We start from the raw sequence: 17,243 nt of genomic DNA on the forward strand, positions 1-17,243 counted from the left end.
ATGAGCCTGTGGTCTTAAAACACACAGGGGGTAATGAGGTGTCAATAAAAATCGACAGCAGTGGAGACAGAAAATCAATCTCTAGATACGAGAAGTAATAACAGAACTTGTTGACTAATTAGAGGTGGACAGTGGTGAAAGCAGAGTGAGGATTTTCAGCAGAACTGAGATGACTCTAGTGTCTTTATACAAGCAAGCAGTAGTTTTCAAATTTTACAGCATCAGAAAACCTTGAAAAATTAACTGGACTACACATGCGTAGTATGTAAAATAGATCAAACCAGAGCAACTCTAGCTGGATAAGAGGCCCTTTTTCTACTGTTTTCTATGTTACATCTTCCTACAAAATAAACAAAAAGGCTCTACAGAAGCCCAGGACTCAGTGGTCACAATGGTTCAAAAACCAGAGAACAGAAGATCTGGGAGGAAGAAAAGATGGTAGAGCTATATAAAATAGTGAGATTTTAGTAACATGGACTTTGGATTTCCTAAGGGACACACACTGGATGATCACAATCTTCTAGAAATATAATTATGAAGATTAAGGTTTAATATAGTCAAGGAGGTGAAGACAAGGCAAGATTCAACAACTGCACATTCTTCCAGAAGATCCTTTTTAATTGATTGGGGGGGGGTATGAACATAATTTTCTTCTCAGATTTAGGATCTCAGGCAGACAAGATGTCAGCATAAAAAAAAAGTTTTAAAGGCTTACCACTTTTGCTTTGGTTGCTGAAACATTCCACTTGGTACCTACTGACTGGAAGGTCTGCTGGGCTTCAAGAAAGCCAAACCAGCGTTTTACATGAACTGGAGCTTTGTTCTGTCCCAACTGTTCCTGCCATGCAGCATTTCCTATTAGCAAACATAATTTTAAAAGCACTCAATATATCAGAAAAATCAAAAGCAAAGCTCCAGTCATGGTTAATTTAAGTAAATGAGATGGCTTAAAGCTATGCTTCTATAATGAAATTTTTAAAATCTGGGTATACATGGCAATGATTTCTAATACCTGGCATATTTTAAGAATTCACAAAAATTAATATTAAATATTTTTTCATTTTAATTCACTAAGGTGAATCCTAAATCCTGCCTTCACCACCGCCACACACACACTAGGGCAATGTTACATTCCATAATTAAGAAAAGCTTGAAGTGTATCAACTACAGAAAAAAAATAAAAATCAAGATCAAGAAGTAGCTCTTTTCTTCAGATGTAAAATCAAAAATGGTACTGAAGGAGTTTATGCAACTCGTTAGCATCACAAAGCTACTTCCATAAGATACTACCTTCCATTTATGAGTATTAATTCAAAAATCAAAGATAAAAATGTCATAAACCTATAGATGAAAAGTTGTAACTAGAAAAGTCCTTCATTTTAGGTTGGTTGTTATTATAACAGTTTAATTCAGAGAAAAGTTTAAGCCACCAAAAAAGTACAGAGAGGGAGTTACCCAGCAGTCTGCATATTCACTGCCAAGGGCACAGGTTCAATATCCCTGGTTCGGGAACTGAGATCCCACAAGTCACATGGCACAGCCAAAAAAAAAACTTAAGAGAATATTGAAAAAAAAAAAATCCTCATATAACCCAAATTTGAAAAGTAAAAGTGAAAGTGAAGTCGCTCAGTCGTTTCTGACTCTTTAAAGAATGATAAAACGTTCTAGCATATTTGCTGCATCTGCAGGTTTTTTTTTTTTTCCTTTTAAATAAACAAAATTCAAGCCCTCTTTCTATCTCTCAATCAATCCCATATTCTGATCTGTTGCAAACTACTCATAGAGGATGGAAAAGGTGAACTCTCAGAGAGACAATTCCAGCTCACCCCCCTCACCCACATACTGAGCAACCAGAGACAAAGCAACTGGAGTCAAGCAATGGCTGAGGCAGGAGAGATGCTGACATAAACGATGAGGAACAAGGACAGTTCCAAAGGCAAGAAAGGAGCTGCGGGCAGCAAGACAGGGCCAACCTCCATGGACAGCAGAGGATGAGGAATTCTTGCAACTAGCTAGGAAGAAAGTGGCCAGGGAGGTCACTCCTTCATCAGAAAATCCACAGTGACTGCCACCAGGTAGACAGATAGATGTTCACATACACAGAAATATGTGTACTCCTGACCCAGCAAAATATTAAATAATTTAAACAGAAATTCTTCAAGAATTACTGATACCTTTTAGGGTGGCCCAAACACATAAATCTGCTAAGCTCAAGGAGTTTCCAACTAAGTATGTTCTCAGAGACAGACAATGATTGAGCTCGTTGACTGCAGCAGTAAACAAATCACAAGAAGACAATTTTGTGGCGCTGAACTCCAACCAGTGATCAATCTGTGAAAAGAAATGCATCCCAGGATTAGACCTGAACAAACAAGCAAACAAACTTCAGTGAGAGCCATGCCTATCTCATCTCAATCAAAGAAGTTACCATTACGTGGGTTTGACTGTGATTGTCTGGAGGCATCTAAACTGGCACTCAAACACATATTGGGCTATCTTCCTATGTTTTCTCTTTTTTCCCCCAGGAGTGTGAAGAGGCACTTCAGGGAAGAAAGAGGAAAATATGAGAACTGGAAGCAGGAAGGAATAACAAGCCTGACCAAGCCCAACAAATGGTACCCAGCCAAACATATTTATCCACTTGCAGAATTTAAAAGCAAATACTTGGAAAGTATTCTTCGTGTTTTGAATTTTATAAGATTCAGGAGAGTTAGAGCTGAATGCCAACAGGAAAAAAAAGGCATCTCAAGTGCCATATCGAAAGATAATCTACTATTGCTATAGTTAATTAAATAAGGCATATACTTAAAAAGGAAAATGTGTATGACCCTGGGCCCATGTAACTTTTCAAGGCCTGCTGCCCCATTTGTAAAGTAAGAAAGCTGCATAAGATAACCTATGCAGTCACATCCAGCTATGAAATTCTAGGACTCCAGGAAGAGGAAGACAGAACTAAATGACCCAAAAGGACAGCTGGTATGGGTGTGAAAGTAGAAACTAAGGAGCAAAGACTTTCTTTCTGAAAATAAAGTCAAATGAGAATTCCTAATCTGGTCTATGATTAATATTCTGTTACTATCCTATACCCTTAAATAGAGTAATAGTCTAAAAGAACGAAAGCCTAAACCAAACCAAACGAAAACACACCCAAGGAAATGTTCCTCCCTTACCTCAGTATGTTCCAACAAGTTAGAGCCATAGAGCCCTGCTGTCGTGGCAATTCTAGCCAAGTAGCGAAGTATGGAGTTTATGTCCGTGAACACCACATTTCTGGAATATAAGCATGAGATAAAATATCACTGTGGCTCTAGCAAATCAGTAAGTCATGAGACATGTGAAAAATGTAAAAACAGAAATCTTATATATAGCAAGTATTTTCTACTATAATGAAAAAAATAGATTCAGTTGGTTCTAAATTCTATCAAACACTAATTTGTTTTGAGATGTTCAGCTAAATCCAATAATTCACTTCAGTGACTTCACTATCTATATGGTGTTCGGTTGGTTTTCTTCCATTAATCATTTATTCTATTTTTGGTTACACTGGGTCTTTGCTGCTGTGCGTGGACTTTCTCTAGCTGCGGGGACTACTCTTGGTTGTGGGGTAGTCTTCTCAATGAGGCGGCTTCTCTTGTTGTAGAGCGCAGGTTCCAGGCATGCAGGCTCAGCAGCTGTCACATGCAGGCTTAGCAGTTGTGGCGCACGGGCTTAGCTGCTCCTCAGCATGTGGATCTTCCCAGACCAGAGACTGAACCCGAGTCTCCTACATTTGCAGGCAGATTCTTGTCCATTGTACCACCAGGGAAGTCCTCTATATGATGTCTGATCCTTCTCACTATTAGTTTCTACATGTCTATTCAGTGGTGGAAATATAAAAATATAATTGGGATATCAAGAATAAAGTGATTTAAAATAAAGGCAATGAAGCCAAGGATATGCTGTCACAAAGAAGCTAGTTTTATCAAATTCCAGGTAAACATGGCAGGTCAAACCTCACCAAAACTGTTGCATAAAATGTTTAAAAAGACACAGAAACAAACCCATAAGGAAAAAGAGACGAGGGAGAAGAGACAACAGCAATAAAATTTCAGAAGCTAGAAAGCAGATGGAGTTAACAGGCCTGAAAAAACTGAATTTTAACTGGCCAATGGACAAAGCTGAAAACCAATCCAATCTAAACTTCAGGATCCTCAAAAGACTTACAAATCAATAAAACCAGAGACTAAAATAAGGAGGCTTGGTTAAAAGTCTACTTAAAACTTACCCAGAAATACAGATACCTCCAACCCCTATTCTCTACAGCTGGGCTACTCCTCTTACCCACTCCTGGCAAAAACTGGTGCTTTATTCTCTAAAGACGAAAACAGAGGGTCTCTCAACTTGGGGGCAATGTGGCACGGTGGCAACTGGGTGACAGAGATAACAAGAGAATAAACGAATAAACGTACACCGGATGCTGAGATTCTCAGCATTCTTCCCACCCTCAGCTTCCAAAATATGCTGGCCCCAGCCCGTCCTCACCTTCCAAACAGGACACTGGAAGTCTTCTCTGGACAATCTAATCTAACCAGGAGGAAAAGAACCAAGGATACTAACACCAGAAGTTCCGTCAAATGAACAGTTGTTCGGTCAGATTACCCAGAGTGAAGCTCACAAATGACAAGCCCACCTTGGAGTTCAGAACTTGGGAGTCTGAAACTCCCAGTCAAAATCTTAGAAAACCATCAAGAGTTACCAAATCTTTAAAGAAAGCCTGTAACTCAAAAGATAGCGATCAAAATAAACACACAGATGTAAAGTGAACAAATCAAGGAAAAGAAAAGTTTAAAAGTGAATACATAAATTTCCTCTGAGCAATGAAAAAACATGATTATGTTTGTAATCATAAAACAAGAAAAGGATACTTTACCTAGATAGTAAGTAACAGAACTCTCAGATATGAAAAATACAACAGCAAAAAGGAAAACTCAATAGAAAAATGGGATAATAACATTGAAGACCGCTCCAGAAAGTGAAAAAAAAATGGGGGGGGGGGAATGGAAAATGAAGGTGATCCTTCAAGAAAATAAGAGGACTAATCCCAACATACACATAAAGAACAGAAAATAGAAAGTTTTCAAAGAAAAAATTTTCTAGTCCCATAGAGGATTTCTAAGTTTCCATATTAGAGGGAGCAGCCAAGCACCCAGTAGAACAGATGAAAAATGGACTCACACTAAAGCATATTATCATGAAATTTCTGAATAGTGGATCCCAAGAGAAGATGCCCACAAGCTTCCTGAAGTCCCACAGAAAACACAGGGATCAGAAAGGTTTCAGAACAGAACAAAGCAACCAACCATTCCACGAAAAAGTAAACATTGTACACGAAAAGCAACCATGATATGTGGCTCAGCAGTGACTCCAACTTACAGGATCCTCATCGTATAAACACTACGAAGTGATCTAACCAAAGTTCTGATGTAACTACAATGGGAGGAAGGAGGTTGGGGGAGGAGGAGGGTGTGTTTGAGTGAATGTTTTCTGTATGCCGCCCCTTCTCCAATACACGTCTTTCTGTCAGTTTATTACAGACCATTTAAACCATTTCCATATCTGCACCCTGCTGGAGAATACCCTTGAAGCCTGCTTTCAACCTGGTTCAAGTTCCACAATCTGGCAGATTCCTTAAAATAATCTAAAACCTGGTTGTGTCTATGCCTCAGTTTTGCTAAACAAGAGAATTATTTCCCTTCCTTTTCAATTTTTTTCAGTGAGTTCCTAAAGAAAGAGGTAAATCCAAGGGCATGCCATCTTCCATATACCTGAGATGGAAGTAATCCATCTTAATCAAGAATATACAATATTAAAAAAAAAAAAAAGAATATACAGTATACCTTCATTATAGAAAAAATTGAAAACACAGAGAAGTAAAAAGGAAAAAACACCCCACAACTCCAAAACTCAGAAATACTATTAAAGGTGTTGTATACTTTTCAGTTTTTTCCTTTGGAGATATGTACTTTCACATTTATTTCTTGCTTTTTTATTAACATTAGATTTGAATATATCCACATGAGAAATTCTTCATAAGTCTTTTTTCACAGGTGTCTAATACTCTATGCTGTGGACTTACCATATTTATTTCCCCTTATTATTAATTTTATTAAACTTCCAATTTTCCACCAGAATTACAAAAGAATTAAAACACATGTACATAAACCTTTCTGTACATTTCCAGTTTCTTTTAGACAGATTATACATGTGATCAGATACTTTGCTGACAAATATAAGTCTCTGGATATTAATTTTTTTTTACATTCATTTAATTGGAGAATAATTGCTTTACAATGCTGTGCTGGTTGGATATAATTCTTTTTGAATAAGAAAGAAAAGTATATTTCTTTTTAGGGATATTCTACTAGTCAGCAAGTAAAACAAGCATACAACATTTAACTCTAAATATTTAAAAAATGCTGCTGAGTACTGAAAGCAAAGATACTTACTCAGATACATGAAGAATATTCTCTTTCCCTTCTTCAACAGAAATGCTGACGTTGTCTTTCACATGTTCCACTGCCAGCAAAGCTCCTAAAAATAATGAGATGAAAAGACTTCTCTCTTTATAAACAATGCAGTATTTAAAACCTGAATCATAAAGCAATAAGGATGAGTCAACAAAACAATGTTAAGTACTGTGAGGAGTAAATTTTTTCCCAGTAGTCTGCAAAGTATGGCCTTCTGGTCTTAGAGAAGTAACAAACCAAAAACCATTCCCTGGCATAATCCAACTGCTTTTGAAAATGCTCAGTGTCCAGCTGGGGACGTGGAAATGAACCTTTCCCTCCCTCAGGAGAAAAGAATAAATTAGAATAGTACCTTGTATAAAAGCTGTGGTTGAAAGCATTAGAGGTTACTATGTGGCAGGGACTGTGCTACACGCCTTACCTTCATTAACATTTTTAATCTTTGGAGTAACCTTAAGAGGTAGGCACCTTTATCTCTGTTTTATAGACAAGGAAACTGAGGTGTGGAGGGGTTAAACAACTAGCTCAAAGCCCTTGAGCAAATATGTAACTGTCAGGCTCTGAATGCAGGTCTAACGCAGGCCAGAACTCAAATTTAAGAACAGTGTCATGTCTCTCAGCATATCATAAAGTTTACTAAATATTCATTAATCCTTTGTCCTTAATTTATCAAAGACAGAAAACTAGCACCCAGATACTGGTTTCTAAATACCATGGCCCACTAGGGACAGGGCTGTGCTAAAGAAGGTATACAACAAACCTGGAAAATTTCACTGTGCTGGAAACCAAGAAGTACTCAAAGGATGGTAAGAGATATGCCAAAAGGACCCACTGGCCAGCTCGCAGGGGCTCCCACTGGCAAACAGGGCCAGTTTAACCACTAAAGTAAATAATCTAGGTTTCAGAGTATCCATAGCAAAGAATTCTACACAGCAGATTTTTTAAATGAACTATTACAAGCAACAAGATAGATGAATCTCAAAAAGTTATCCTATGCACAAAATAATTTGACATGACCCAACCTATATGAACTCTGGAGGAGGGAATGACACCCCACTCCAGCATTCTTGCCTGGAGAATCCCATGGACAGAGGAGCCTGGCAGGCTATAGTCCATGGGATCGCAGAGTCGGAGATAACTGAGCAACTAGCACACACACAATGTTAATGAAGTTCTATGACAAATTTTCTGAAGTGAGGGAAATATTTTACTTTGTAACTGTGGTGGTTACACATTATACATATTTGTCAATCAATTTATAACTTAAAACTGGTGAACTTTAGGCATGTTCACCAAAAAAAAAACCAAAAAACACTCAATAAAACTAATTTTGAAAGTAAAATTGCCTAATTTTAAGAACAGAAAATGATGCAAAGCTAGCCAATTGTACAAAGATAATTTGAGACAGCCAGGGGAAACTGAAAAAGAACTGAATGTTACATAATAAAAAGAAATTATTAAAAAAAAATTGCTATGTGAAAAAAAAACCTGAAAATGAAAAATAACACAGAGTATAACCTATTGAGTATATTTTCCTATAATTTTTTTTAAATGATAAAAAGATACCTGACACGCACACACAAAATTCCAAGTAATACGTGAAGGAGTGGCCGAATGGAAGGTCACCATCCGGCATCATCTCACTAATAATCAAGTTGGGCAGGAAGCACTAGTGGATGCTGAACCAGTGTGTGATGGTCTGATGCGGAGTGGAATGTACACATGGCCCCAGAGCATCTCCCCACAAAAAGCTTGTTGACAGCACAAGGGAAAACTCTATAGTGAGGAAAGCTGTCAGAACCACCTTAAGTACTCAAGATTAGATCATCAGTAATGGGAAAAAACTCAGGCACTAATCAATGGGCTGCAGTGAAGAACAACGAATCATTTCTGTGCTACTTCTGCCAAAGACACGGAGCCTCAATCTAGTCATGAGAAGCCACGAGAAACAGCCTTGACATTCTTCAAGTAAGTGTAATCTCCACAGAGGTCAAACCTATGAAAGCAAGACTAGAAAACCATTCCAGATTGAAAGAAACTGGGCAGACGTGACAAGCAGGCACACAGCATGACCCTAGATTCTGATCCTTGAGCTACAGAGGCAACACAGGAATAATCAGTGTAGGAATCTGAATGGGATCTGCGCATTAGATGAGAGAATTGTATCGATGAGTATTTCCTGATTTTTATGGTCTTGTGAGGTTATATAGAGTTTTCTTACTTGAGAGAAATGTACTTTGGTGTATTCTGGGGTGTCAAAGCATTATTATTTGCAGTATTTTCTCCAAAGGCATTGGAGGAAAAAAAGGTTCCTTGTTCTAGTCTTGTACTTTTTTAAGTCTAAAATTATATTAACATTAAAAAAAAAAAGATGGTAAATGCATATAAAATAGAGAAATTCTCACAATGCAATGTTTTCCTAAATGTTTCATCTAATGTTACTGATTAAAGGCAAAATGTACTCGAATTAAACAACTAGGAACAATAAAATCAAAAACAAAAAAAAGAGGAAGAAAAGTAAATAGAACTATATATCCTATAATTGGTCTATAATTCATAAGGACAAGAAAAATTTTTAAGACCCTCCTTCCAGAATACTGAAGATACAGTTCTCAAATTTATAATTTACTAAGGAAACAGGTCTGTCATCTTCATGGTGGTTTTCTAAGTGACATGAGTTAAAACTAGCTATTTATTAAAAATCTACAGTGTGTCAGGAACTTGACCTACAGTTTTCATTGATTCTGGCCATCAACAGTATGTAGAAGTTATTATTCCTTGTTTCTTAAACAAGGAAGCTGTGAAGATGCCAAACAAGGAACTTGCCAAGGTTCCACAACTAGTAAATGGCAGGCAGGATGGGCCCAGATCTCCAGGAACCAAGTGTCTTTGCTCTTAACCATGAGGTCACATTGCCTAGCGCTTTTCAATTGCAGAATCAAACCCATTTCTTTTATTAGAGTTTATTGATTTTTGTGTAAGGCTAGCCCGTAATTACTGGAAGCAATATGCTAAAACACCATTTTAAAAATATTTTAAACAGCATTCAATTGTGCCTTTTGTTCCAAAAGGCTCAAAACACCCTGTAATGAGAATGAACTGAGTAATTTCATCAGCCCGATGTGGCCAACTATAACTGGGCCTTTCAAATATTAGAAAAGTACTTGCGTGTCCATATTAAGAATAAGACCTCAATAAAATGATCAAATTATTCTGCGTAATTTCTCAATGCAATTAAAAAAAAGAAATAGCTGAAAATCTAAGCTATCTATCCACAGTAACTTTGGCCATGTTAAATAAGCAATTCCAAATCGAATTTAAGGTGTATCAGGAAGATGCCAAGTCCCACCTTTGCTCTGACATTTACTACATCCATCGGATGTGTAGTAAAGCAACCCCATCACTCCGCAGTGTACTTGGGTGTTCCAGCAATTACCCTGCCACCTTTAATTAATATAAGCGCAACCACGGTTAAAATTTTAAATGCTTCTATGATCATCTTCCTCGTTTCCTTTGAACCCAATGAAACGTGAAGAAAACTTGAGTCAAGGGAATTGACAAGCTTTTCTGAGGACGAAGGAAGGGAGGTAAATAAAGTGGAGTTGGAGGAAAGCGCTAAAAGAGAGGGAACGAAGTACTGGGATTTTAAGTTTTTAAAATGTTATTTCTACGTCCTGCTCTTGGTCTCCAGGGGACATCATTGCTAAAAGGGAGAGAAGAAGAGTAAGCTAGAAGTCCGAAGCTAAGCCCCATGTCGCCTTGCCCGGGCTCACACCGCGCCCACCTCCACGCCCAGAAAGCTCTTCAGGAGCAAATCCACCTGCCAGGGACCGAGGGAGAGGGGCGCGGAGCCCACCGCGTGTACATTTCCGGGGAGAGAGGCAGGCCTAACCTCCCAGACCAGGACCGCCACTGCGCCAAGCCCGGGCGCGGCGACCTTCTCCGCCCCTCTCCCTCCCCCGGCTGATGCAACCCACACAGGTCTGTGGCCGCGGCCCCTTACCTAGCGGAGGGTCTCCCGAATTCACAGTCAGACAGAGCGTCGCCATCTGAACTGGTCCGCCGGTCTACCTGTCAGCGCGCCTGCCCGGCCGCCTGAAACACAACCGACTGGCCCAAAGCGAGAAGCTGCAACGTGGTGTGCGCCGGCTTGACGCTGCCGCAACCCTCGCCCCTCCCCCGCGCCGCGGCCGGCGTCTTGCCGCACAGCGCAATGCGTCATCACCTCGCGCCCCTCCCTCCAGCAGTGGGCGCTGGGGGCCTTCTGGGGTCAGGAGTGCCAACGTGGCCAACGTGCTCCAAGCCGGTGACCGAGGAGAGACACTGAAGCGGACGACGTTTTACGACACTTCGTAAAGTGAGAAAGTGAAGTCGCTCAGTCGTGTCTGACTCGTTGCTACCCTGTGGGCTGTAGCACGCCAGACTCCCCCCGTCCATGAGATTTTCCAGGAAAGAATACTGGAGCGGATTGTCATTTTCTTCTCCAGGGGATCTTCCTGACCTAGGGATCGAACTCAGGTCTCCTGCATTGCGGGAAGACTTTCTACCGTCTGAGTCACCAGGGAATCCCAAAGTGAGAAAAGTAAGTGGTGAGATGGTTTCTGCAGTGTGATGGGTGGTCACCAGAAGCCAGAATTGAAACAGACGGGCTCGTATAGTTGAGGCAAGAAGTAGCTGCGTCCCCTCGCCCCACCTCCCACAGACACTCCAAGATATCAATAGCAGGATGATTGAGAGAGGAGGTTGGGCCCTGATCAGATAAAAGCTTCCTCCTGCTGCTGCTGCCGCTAAGTAGCTTCAGTCGTGTCCGACTCTGTGCGACCTCATAGACGGCAGCCCACCAGGCTCCGCCGTCCCTGGGATTCTCCAGGCAAGAACACTGGAGTGGGTTGCCATTTCCTTCTCCAGTGCAGAAAAGTGAAAAGTGAAAGTGAAGTCGCTCAGTCGTGTCTGACTCCTAGCGACCCCATGGACTGCAGCCCACCAGGCTCCTTTGTCCATGGGATTTTCCAGGCAAGAGTACTGGGGTGGGTTGCCATTGCCTTCTCCGATAAAAGCCTAGAGACCATGTATTTATCATGTTCAAAATCGGGGAGACCTTCCCCTATATCCCCTTGGAGGTTAGAAGGGGAGTGATGTCAGGCTACCCATAGGCCTCTTCACTGGAATCCATCTTGGCTGAGAGATGCACTTGGACACGTGGGAGGATCCTGAATTAAACCGAACACAGGCTCGGGACCAGACAAATGGAAATGATTAGCCAAAGGAAACCCCGAAGAAATGCCCCACATGAGTGCTTCAAACTACCAAGCGGGTGCAACTCTCTGAGTCCACCCGTGTATCCACTCGTACTGTATGCTTTTCCTGCTAATAAACGTGTTGTTTCATTACTTTCTGTCTTCATGGGAATTCATTTCTGCAGAGCTGAAGGGCCAGGGCCTTGTCACTGACCATTGATCTAGTGGCTAGGATTCAGTACTCTCACCGCGGAGACTCGACCTCGATCTCTGGCGGGGAAACGAAGCCCCACTTCAAGCCGCTGCAGGTCAAAGCCACCCAAGATCATATTTGGTGCTGAAACCCAGGAATTCAAGGTAAACCTTGGGCTTCACCCAGCTGCGGCTTGAGGCCACTGACTTTCGCTCCTGCTTTCTTTTTCTCACTCTCCATTTCACTTTCAAGACCCACAGGGCATAATTTCTGTCTGGTCAACATTGAGGATGGCAGAGGGGTCCCCCAGGCCGTGCAGATTCAAATAACACTTGGGTGACAGTTGACTGTGTCCTTTGGGACATGGTGGAAACGTGATTTCCAAACCTGCAGGAGCTCAAGGGGTCTTTCCCACCCACTCCTCCTCTGTCGTTGTCCAGTATGGAACCTTCCACTACACTTTTCCTTCCCACCTTACTTGCACAACAGGGTGTCTTTCTCACTTCATATCTCCGCAACCTTTTAGGGAAGGATTTCCTGGATATTATTCCTAAACTGCATCCCCGCCACTGCCAAACCCAATGCTGCCTGTGTGAGACCAAGTCGTTAGCTGAAGCCCAGTTCTTTTACACCTGCCAGGACTAAAGGGCAAAGGATTTGGGGTTTTTCTGCTGTCTGGTGTCTCACCTCACTCAATGCCCAGAAATTTACTGTGAGAATTTCTCTGCCTCCTGGCCCTTGAGCCTTCAACCCCGTGCCATCTTCCACAGTGCCCAACTCCAGTTTCTTCAAGGGTTCTATTTTGCAACTGATGGACCCCCTTCACTCCAGGCCTTGGCAGCATATACACTGCTACAGACAGCTTATCAGGCTGGCCGCTACCCAGAAGCCCAAATTATAAACTTGGTAGATGCTCAGTCACGAGGAATACACCCCAGCGTAAGAAGACTTATTATAGGACATAAGCTGTATAGAGGAGGGATCCCTCCTAAGGAAAGTCCTAGCAGCCGGTCGGCAGTGGTTCAAATGTCCTCCCCTGGCCACCTGGGGAAGACAGCTTCTAAAGGTACTAAGGGAGACCAGAGATGTCAGAAATCTATGGGATGGTAGAGGTCTGGAAACTCTATCAGGTTTGGAAGGAATTTGGGGTTGCACCCTGAACCCCTTCAGGTCAAAGTCTCCTAGCAAATGTTTCTGGAACAACAGATTCCATTTCCTGGAGCTTTCTCGGTTGCAGGTTAACAGAAAGGCTAGGAAAGGGAAAACTTAAGTTCTACCGTAACAGTACCTGGCCTTCATATAAGTTGGGGAATGGAGAAAAACTACCTGAAGACGGGTCTCTATAATGCCATTCTACAATTGCATATTTATTGCCACTGGATGGGAAAGTGGACTGAGGGTCCCTCTAGTCAGACTTTCATGGTCCATTACCAAAATTCCACCCTATATGGCTCTTGTAATTCAAAACATGGGGAACCAGAGAAAAAAAAAACAAAACATCATTTTAGATGATCCCCTTCAAAGCTGTCCCATCTCTCAGGGGGATACCTAGCTCCCCCTGCTCCTGACAGTATCCCTACTTTTCCAGATCCATCTGACTGAACCCAAACTCCACCTCCCCATGTCCCTCCATCCCCTCAGTTACCCCAGGAAAGAGACTAGTCCCTCTGTCCTCTCACCGTTGGAGCTTCCTATCACCCAGGATCAGGGAAGTTACGCCCTCTTAGGGAAGTGGCAAATGGGGAAGGGACAGTCAGAGTCCCCTTTTATAACCAACTTAGCCCAAAGCAAACAAACGATTTTCTGAAGACCCAGGTAGGGTTTCATGAAGAGTTTCATGCTCCAATTCTGGTTATGACTTAACTTGGTAGGATGTCCAAGGAGTCCTGTTGGGTTAGCCAAAATGACCATTGGGGTTTTTCCATAAGATATTATGGAAAAACCTGAGTGAACATTTTGGCCAACCTAATACTTATTGTACTTCTGAGGAAAAACAGAATCTGGACGGCAGCCCAGAGGCTTGCTGACTAACTTGCTGGAGACCAACTTGAATACACTCTGGGTGGAGAGGCAGTCCCAAATATAATTCCTCGGAATTATACTTCTTGGACAGGAACAGAAGCCAGGAAGCTCATGATCTAATGTGTATTAGAAGGGATGAGAAAGTGTATCAAAATGTCATTTAACTGTGAGGTTAAAGGAGTGACCCAGGAAAAGAAAGAAAATCCAGCCCCCTCTTTCACAGGCAGCTTGTGAAGGCTTTTAGGAAGTATACCAACGTAGATCCCTCCACTTCCAAAGGTCAGTCCCTGCTGGGACAATACTTTTTATCAGCCAGCCCTCCCCTGATACTATTAACATGTGGAAACTTCAAAAGTTAGAATTTGGGCCACAGACTTCCATACCTCAACTCCTGGATGTGGCCCTTGGAGTATTTAATAATCAAGACCAAGCTCCAGAGGGAAAGCTGGAGAAAAGACAGTCTAGGGCTCATGCACAACTGATAGCCATTGCTGTTGGCCATGTCTTGTGACCTCAGGACAGCCCAAGGGGGCCAAAAAAGTCCAGCCGTCCATCTGGAGGTAAGACCAACAAGGAGGAATGCTACAAATGCAAGTCAACTGGCCACTGGGCCCGAGATTGCCAGAAAGAACCCCGCTTCCCTCCCCCAGGCCATGCCTAGCCTGCAAACAAGCAGGTCATTGGAAGAGGGACTGCCCTTAGTCCCAAAGTGGGCGAGGGGCTCCCACTCCTGAAATGGCCATGCTGGATGACTGAGGTGGCCCAGAGATTCTAGCTTCTGATGGTTCCCCCTAACAAGAGGTCTATCTCCATTGAGGGGCCCAGGGTAGTCCTTGTCATGGCAGGTAAGAAAATCAATTTCTTAGTTGACATGGGAACCACTTACTCTGTCTTAATTTCTCACACTGGACCTCCCTCTTCCAAAAGCTGTGCTGTAACTGGTGCCAATGGAAAGCCTCGCAGCCATTATTTTACCGGGCCTCTCACTTGTCAATGTGAGCAGCAGCTGATTTCATGTGCCTCTTTAGTTGTGCCTGAGTGTCCCACCCCACTACTGGAAAGAGATCATCTGAGCTTTATCAGGGCCATACTCCAGTTAGGAGGCTGCAACACTTTCCCTTGACTGACTAAAACAGACCAGCCAGAAGAGCAAGGTCCTATTCCCAGCCATATTGTACAAAAAGTGGGTCCTGCAGTGTGGGACAAAGAAATCCCTAGAATGGCCATACATGCCCAGCCTGTAAGAATTCACCTTAGGCCTGAAGCTGCTTATCCTAACAAGAGAAAAGGTGGAAGGAGAAAGGATCCACATCAAAGGAACAGATACCAGAACAAACATGGAAGGAAGGCATTGGGTATATGGTTGGAGAACATTTCTGTAACAATAGATTTGGATGGCTAGCTCTTAAAACCTTAAATCTGTTAGTCTATTGTACCCCACCAGGATACGTTTTGGTATGCCAGGTAGATAAGAAACCATGGGCCACTAATTGCCTGCACAGTAACTCCATGTCCATACAGTATATGCTGGCAACTTTGGTTACTCCTTTCTCAAGCCACTCCTTAAATGAATTTAAGTTTATTAAACCCATTTACTCGATTAACTCTAGATTTACCTGGTGGCATCCTAGATGGAGACGTCTATTTCTTTGGGTACACCTTGTTACCATGGTGGGGGGTCACCGCCCATCAACATGTCCTTCAAAACTTATCTGTTACTCTTACCACCATAGCTAACAATACCACTAACTCTCTTACTAATTTACAAAAGTCTCTAGATTCACTGGCCAAGGTGGCATTTGACAACTGTCTGGCCCTGGTTTATCTGTTGGCAAAACAAGGAGTTGCCAACCTTTCTTGTTGCACATACATTAACACCTCTTCCCAGGTATAGACCGACATTGAGAAAACGCAACAGCAGGCCACCTGGCTTCAACAGACAGTTAACCACCAATCCTCACTATTCAGTATGGGTGGGGAAATTGAAAGCTGGTTCTCTAACTTGTCCTCCTGGATCCCGCAAGGTATTATAAACTTTCTGATTGGATGTTTCCATTTTCTTATAACCTTCTTCATGGTTTCAGCCATACTGATTTATGTTAAATGTTTAGTATTTCTCTATTCTTAAGAAGGAAGGCCTCAACCTGTTGGTCCCAGGCCTGCTTCTTGGACTGAAACGTCTTAGTTGAAGATTTGCAACAGTAAAGAAGACAGCAGGGCTCTAGGAAAAATATAAATCCGTATGGCCAATGTGCTGACCTTATTCCAAGTGTGCTTGAGCCTCCGATTTTAACAGTCTTTTACTGATCGTTAGGCCCTGCTTCTCTAATTATTTGGTTTGTTTTCTCTGGGGCATCACAGGACAATGGTGATGCAGGGACTCCAGCTACTTCCCAAGGCAGATCCTGCCAAAATAACAACAGAAGCCACCTTGGGGCCCCTTTAATGAGATAGGGTGAGAGCTCCGTGACCCCAGCTAGGTAGGGTCTACAAGCCCCTTGCCAGCCTGAAGAAGCTACAGAAGACAGACCTTCACCCTTCATCTTCCCAATAAAGTTTTCTTGGGGTGTACGTCTCTCAGGGAGGATTTGAGGCAGGAGATAGATGGGCCCCCCACCAGAGTGAACAGTTGGAGTTCGTTCCCTATGGACAGAAACTCCAAAATATCAATAGCAGTTCAATCAAGAGAGGAGGCTGGGCCCTGCTCAGATAAAAGATAAGAGACTATACATTTCTTATTCTTGAAGTCAAGGAGACGCCTGACTGGAAAGCTTGGAGGTCAAAATGGGAATGATGTCAAGCTACCCATGGGCCTCTTTGCTGGAAGAGACTGAGAGATCGATTTTGGCTGAGAGATACACATGCACAGATGGGAGGATCCTGAGGACTCAGAACCAGATAAAGCAAGATGATTGGCCAAAGGAAACCTGGAAGAAATGCCCCATATAAGTGATTTAAACTGCCACAAAGGTGCAACTTTCTGAGTCCACCTGTGTGTCTATCCATATGTACTGTTCTCTTTTCCTCCTAATAAACACTTTATTACCCTACTTTCTGTCTTTGGGGGAATTCATTTCTGCAAAGCTGAAGGGCCAGGGCCTGACCACTGGTCTAGTGGCTAGGATTTAGCGGCTCTCACTGCACGACCCAACCTCAGTCTCTATAGCTGGGAACCGGAAACTCTGCTTCAGGCCACTGGAGCCAAGGCCACCTGAGATCATACTGTCCAGGGCACCGGATATAAACACCAAAAAAGTCCTGGAAGCATGTACACCAACAGCCATG

General features: G+C 42.4%; 1 protein-coding gene and 1 long non-coding RNA gene across 2 annotated transcripts in view; one reads left to right on the forward strand and one right to left on the reverse strand.

The window, feature by feature from the left end:
* EPRS1 (glutamyl-prolyl-tRNA synthetase 1) overlaps positions 1–10,700 on the reverse strand; it is a 64,170-nt gene extending 53,470 nt beyond the window's left edge. The window contains exons 1-5 of the mRNA XM_055581918.1: positions 10,510–10,700; positions 6,486–6,570; positions 3,171–3,270; positions 2,175–2,331; positions 716–855 (exon numbers count right to left, since the gene is read on the reverse strand). Coding sequence (XP_055437893.1) covers positions 716–855; positions 2,175–2,331; positions 3,171–3,270; positions 6,486–6,570; positions 10,510–10,555 — 528 coding nt within the window. The 5' untranslated portion in view covers positions 10,556–10,700. The remainder of the gene's footprint in view (positions 1–715; positions 856–2,174; positions 2,332–3,170; positions 3,271–6,485; positions 6,571–10,509) is intronic.
* Positions 10,701–10,855: 155 nt separating this feature from the next.
* LOC129652859 (uncharacterized) lies at positions 10,856–17,008 on the forward strand. The gene is made up of 3 exons (XR_008714817.1): positions 10,856–11,088; positions 11,929–12,100; positions 16,706–17,008. It is a non-coding gene; the product is annotated as an uncharacterized LOC129652859 (long non-coding RNA).
* The last annotated feature ends 235 nt before the right edge of the window (positions 17,009–17,243 follow it).

This window comes from Bubalus kerabau, chromosome 5, assembly GCF_029407905.1.
Source record: "Bubalus kerabau isolate K-KA32 ecotype Philippines breed swamp buffalo chromosome 5, PCC_UOA_SB_1v2, whole genome shotgun sequence".
Classification (NCBI taxonomy): domain Eukaryota; kingdom Metazoa; phylum Chordata; class Mammalia; order Artiodactyla; family Bovidae; genus Bubalus; species Bubalus kerabau.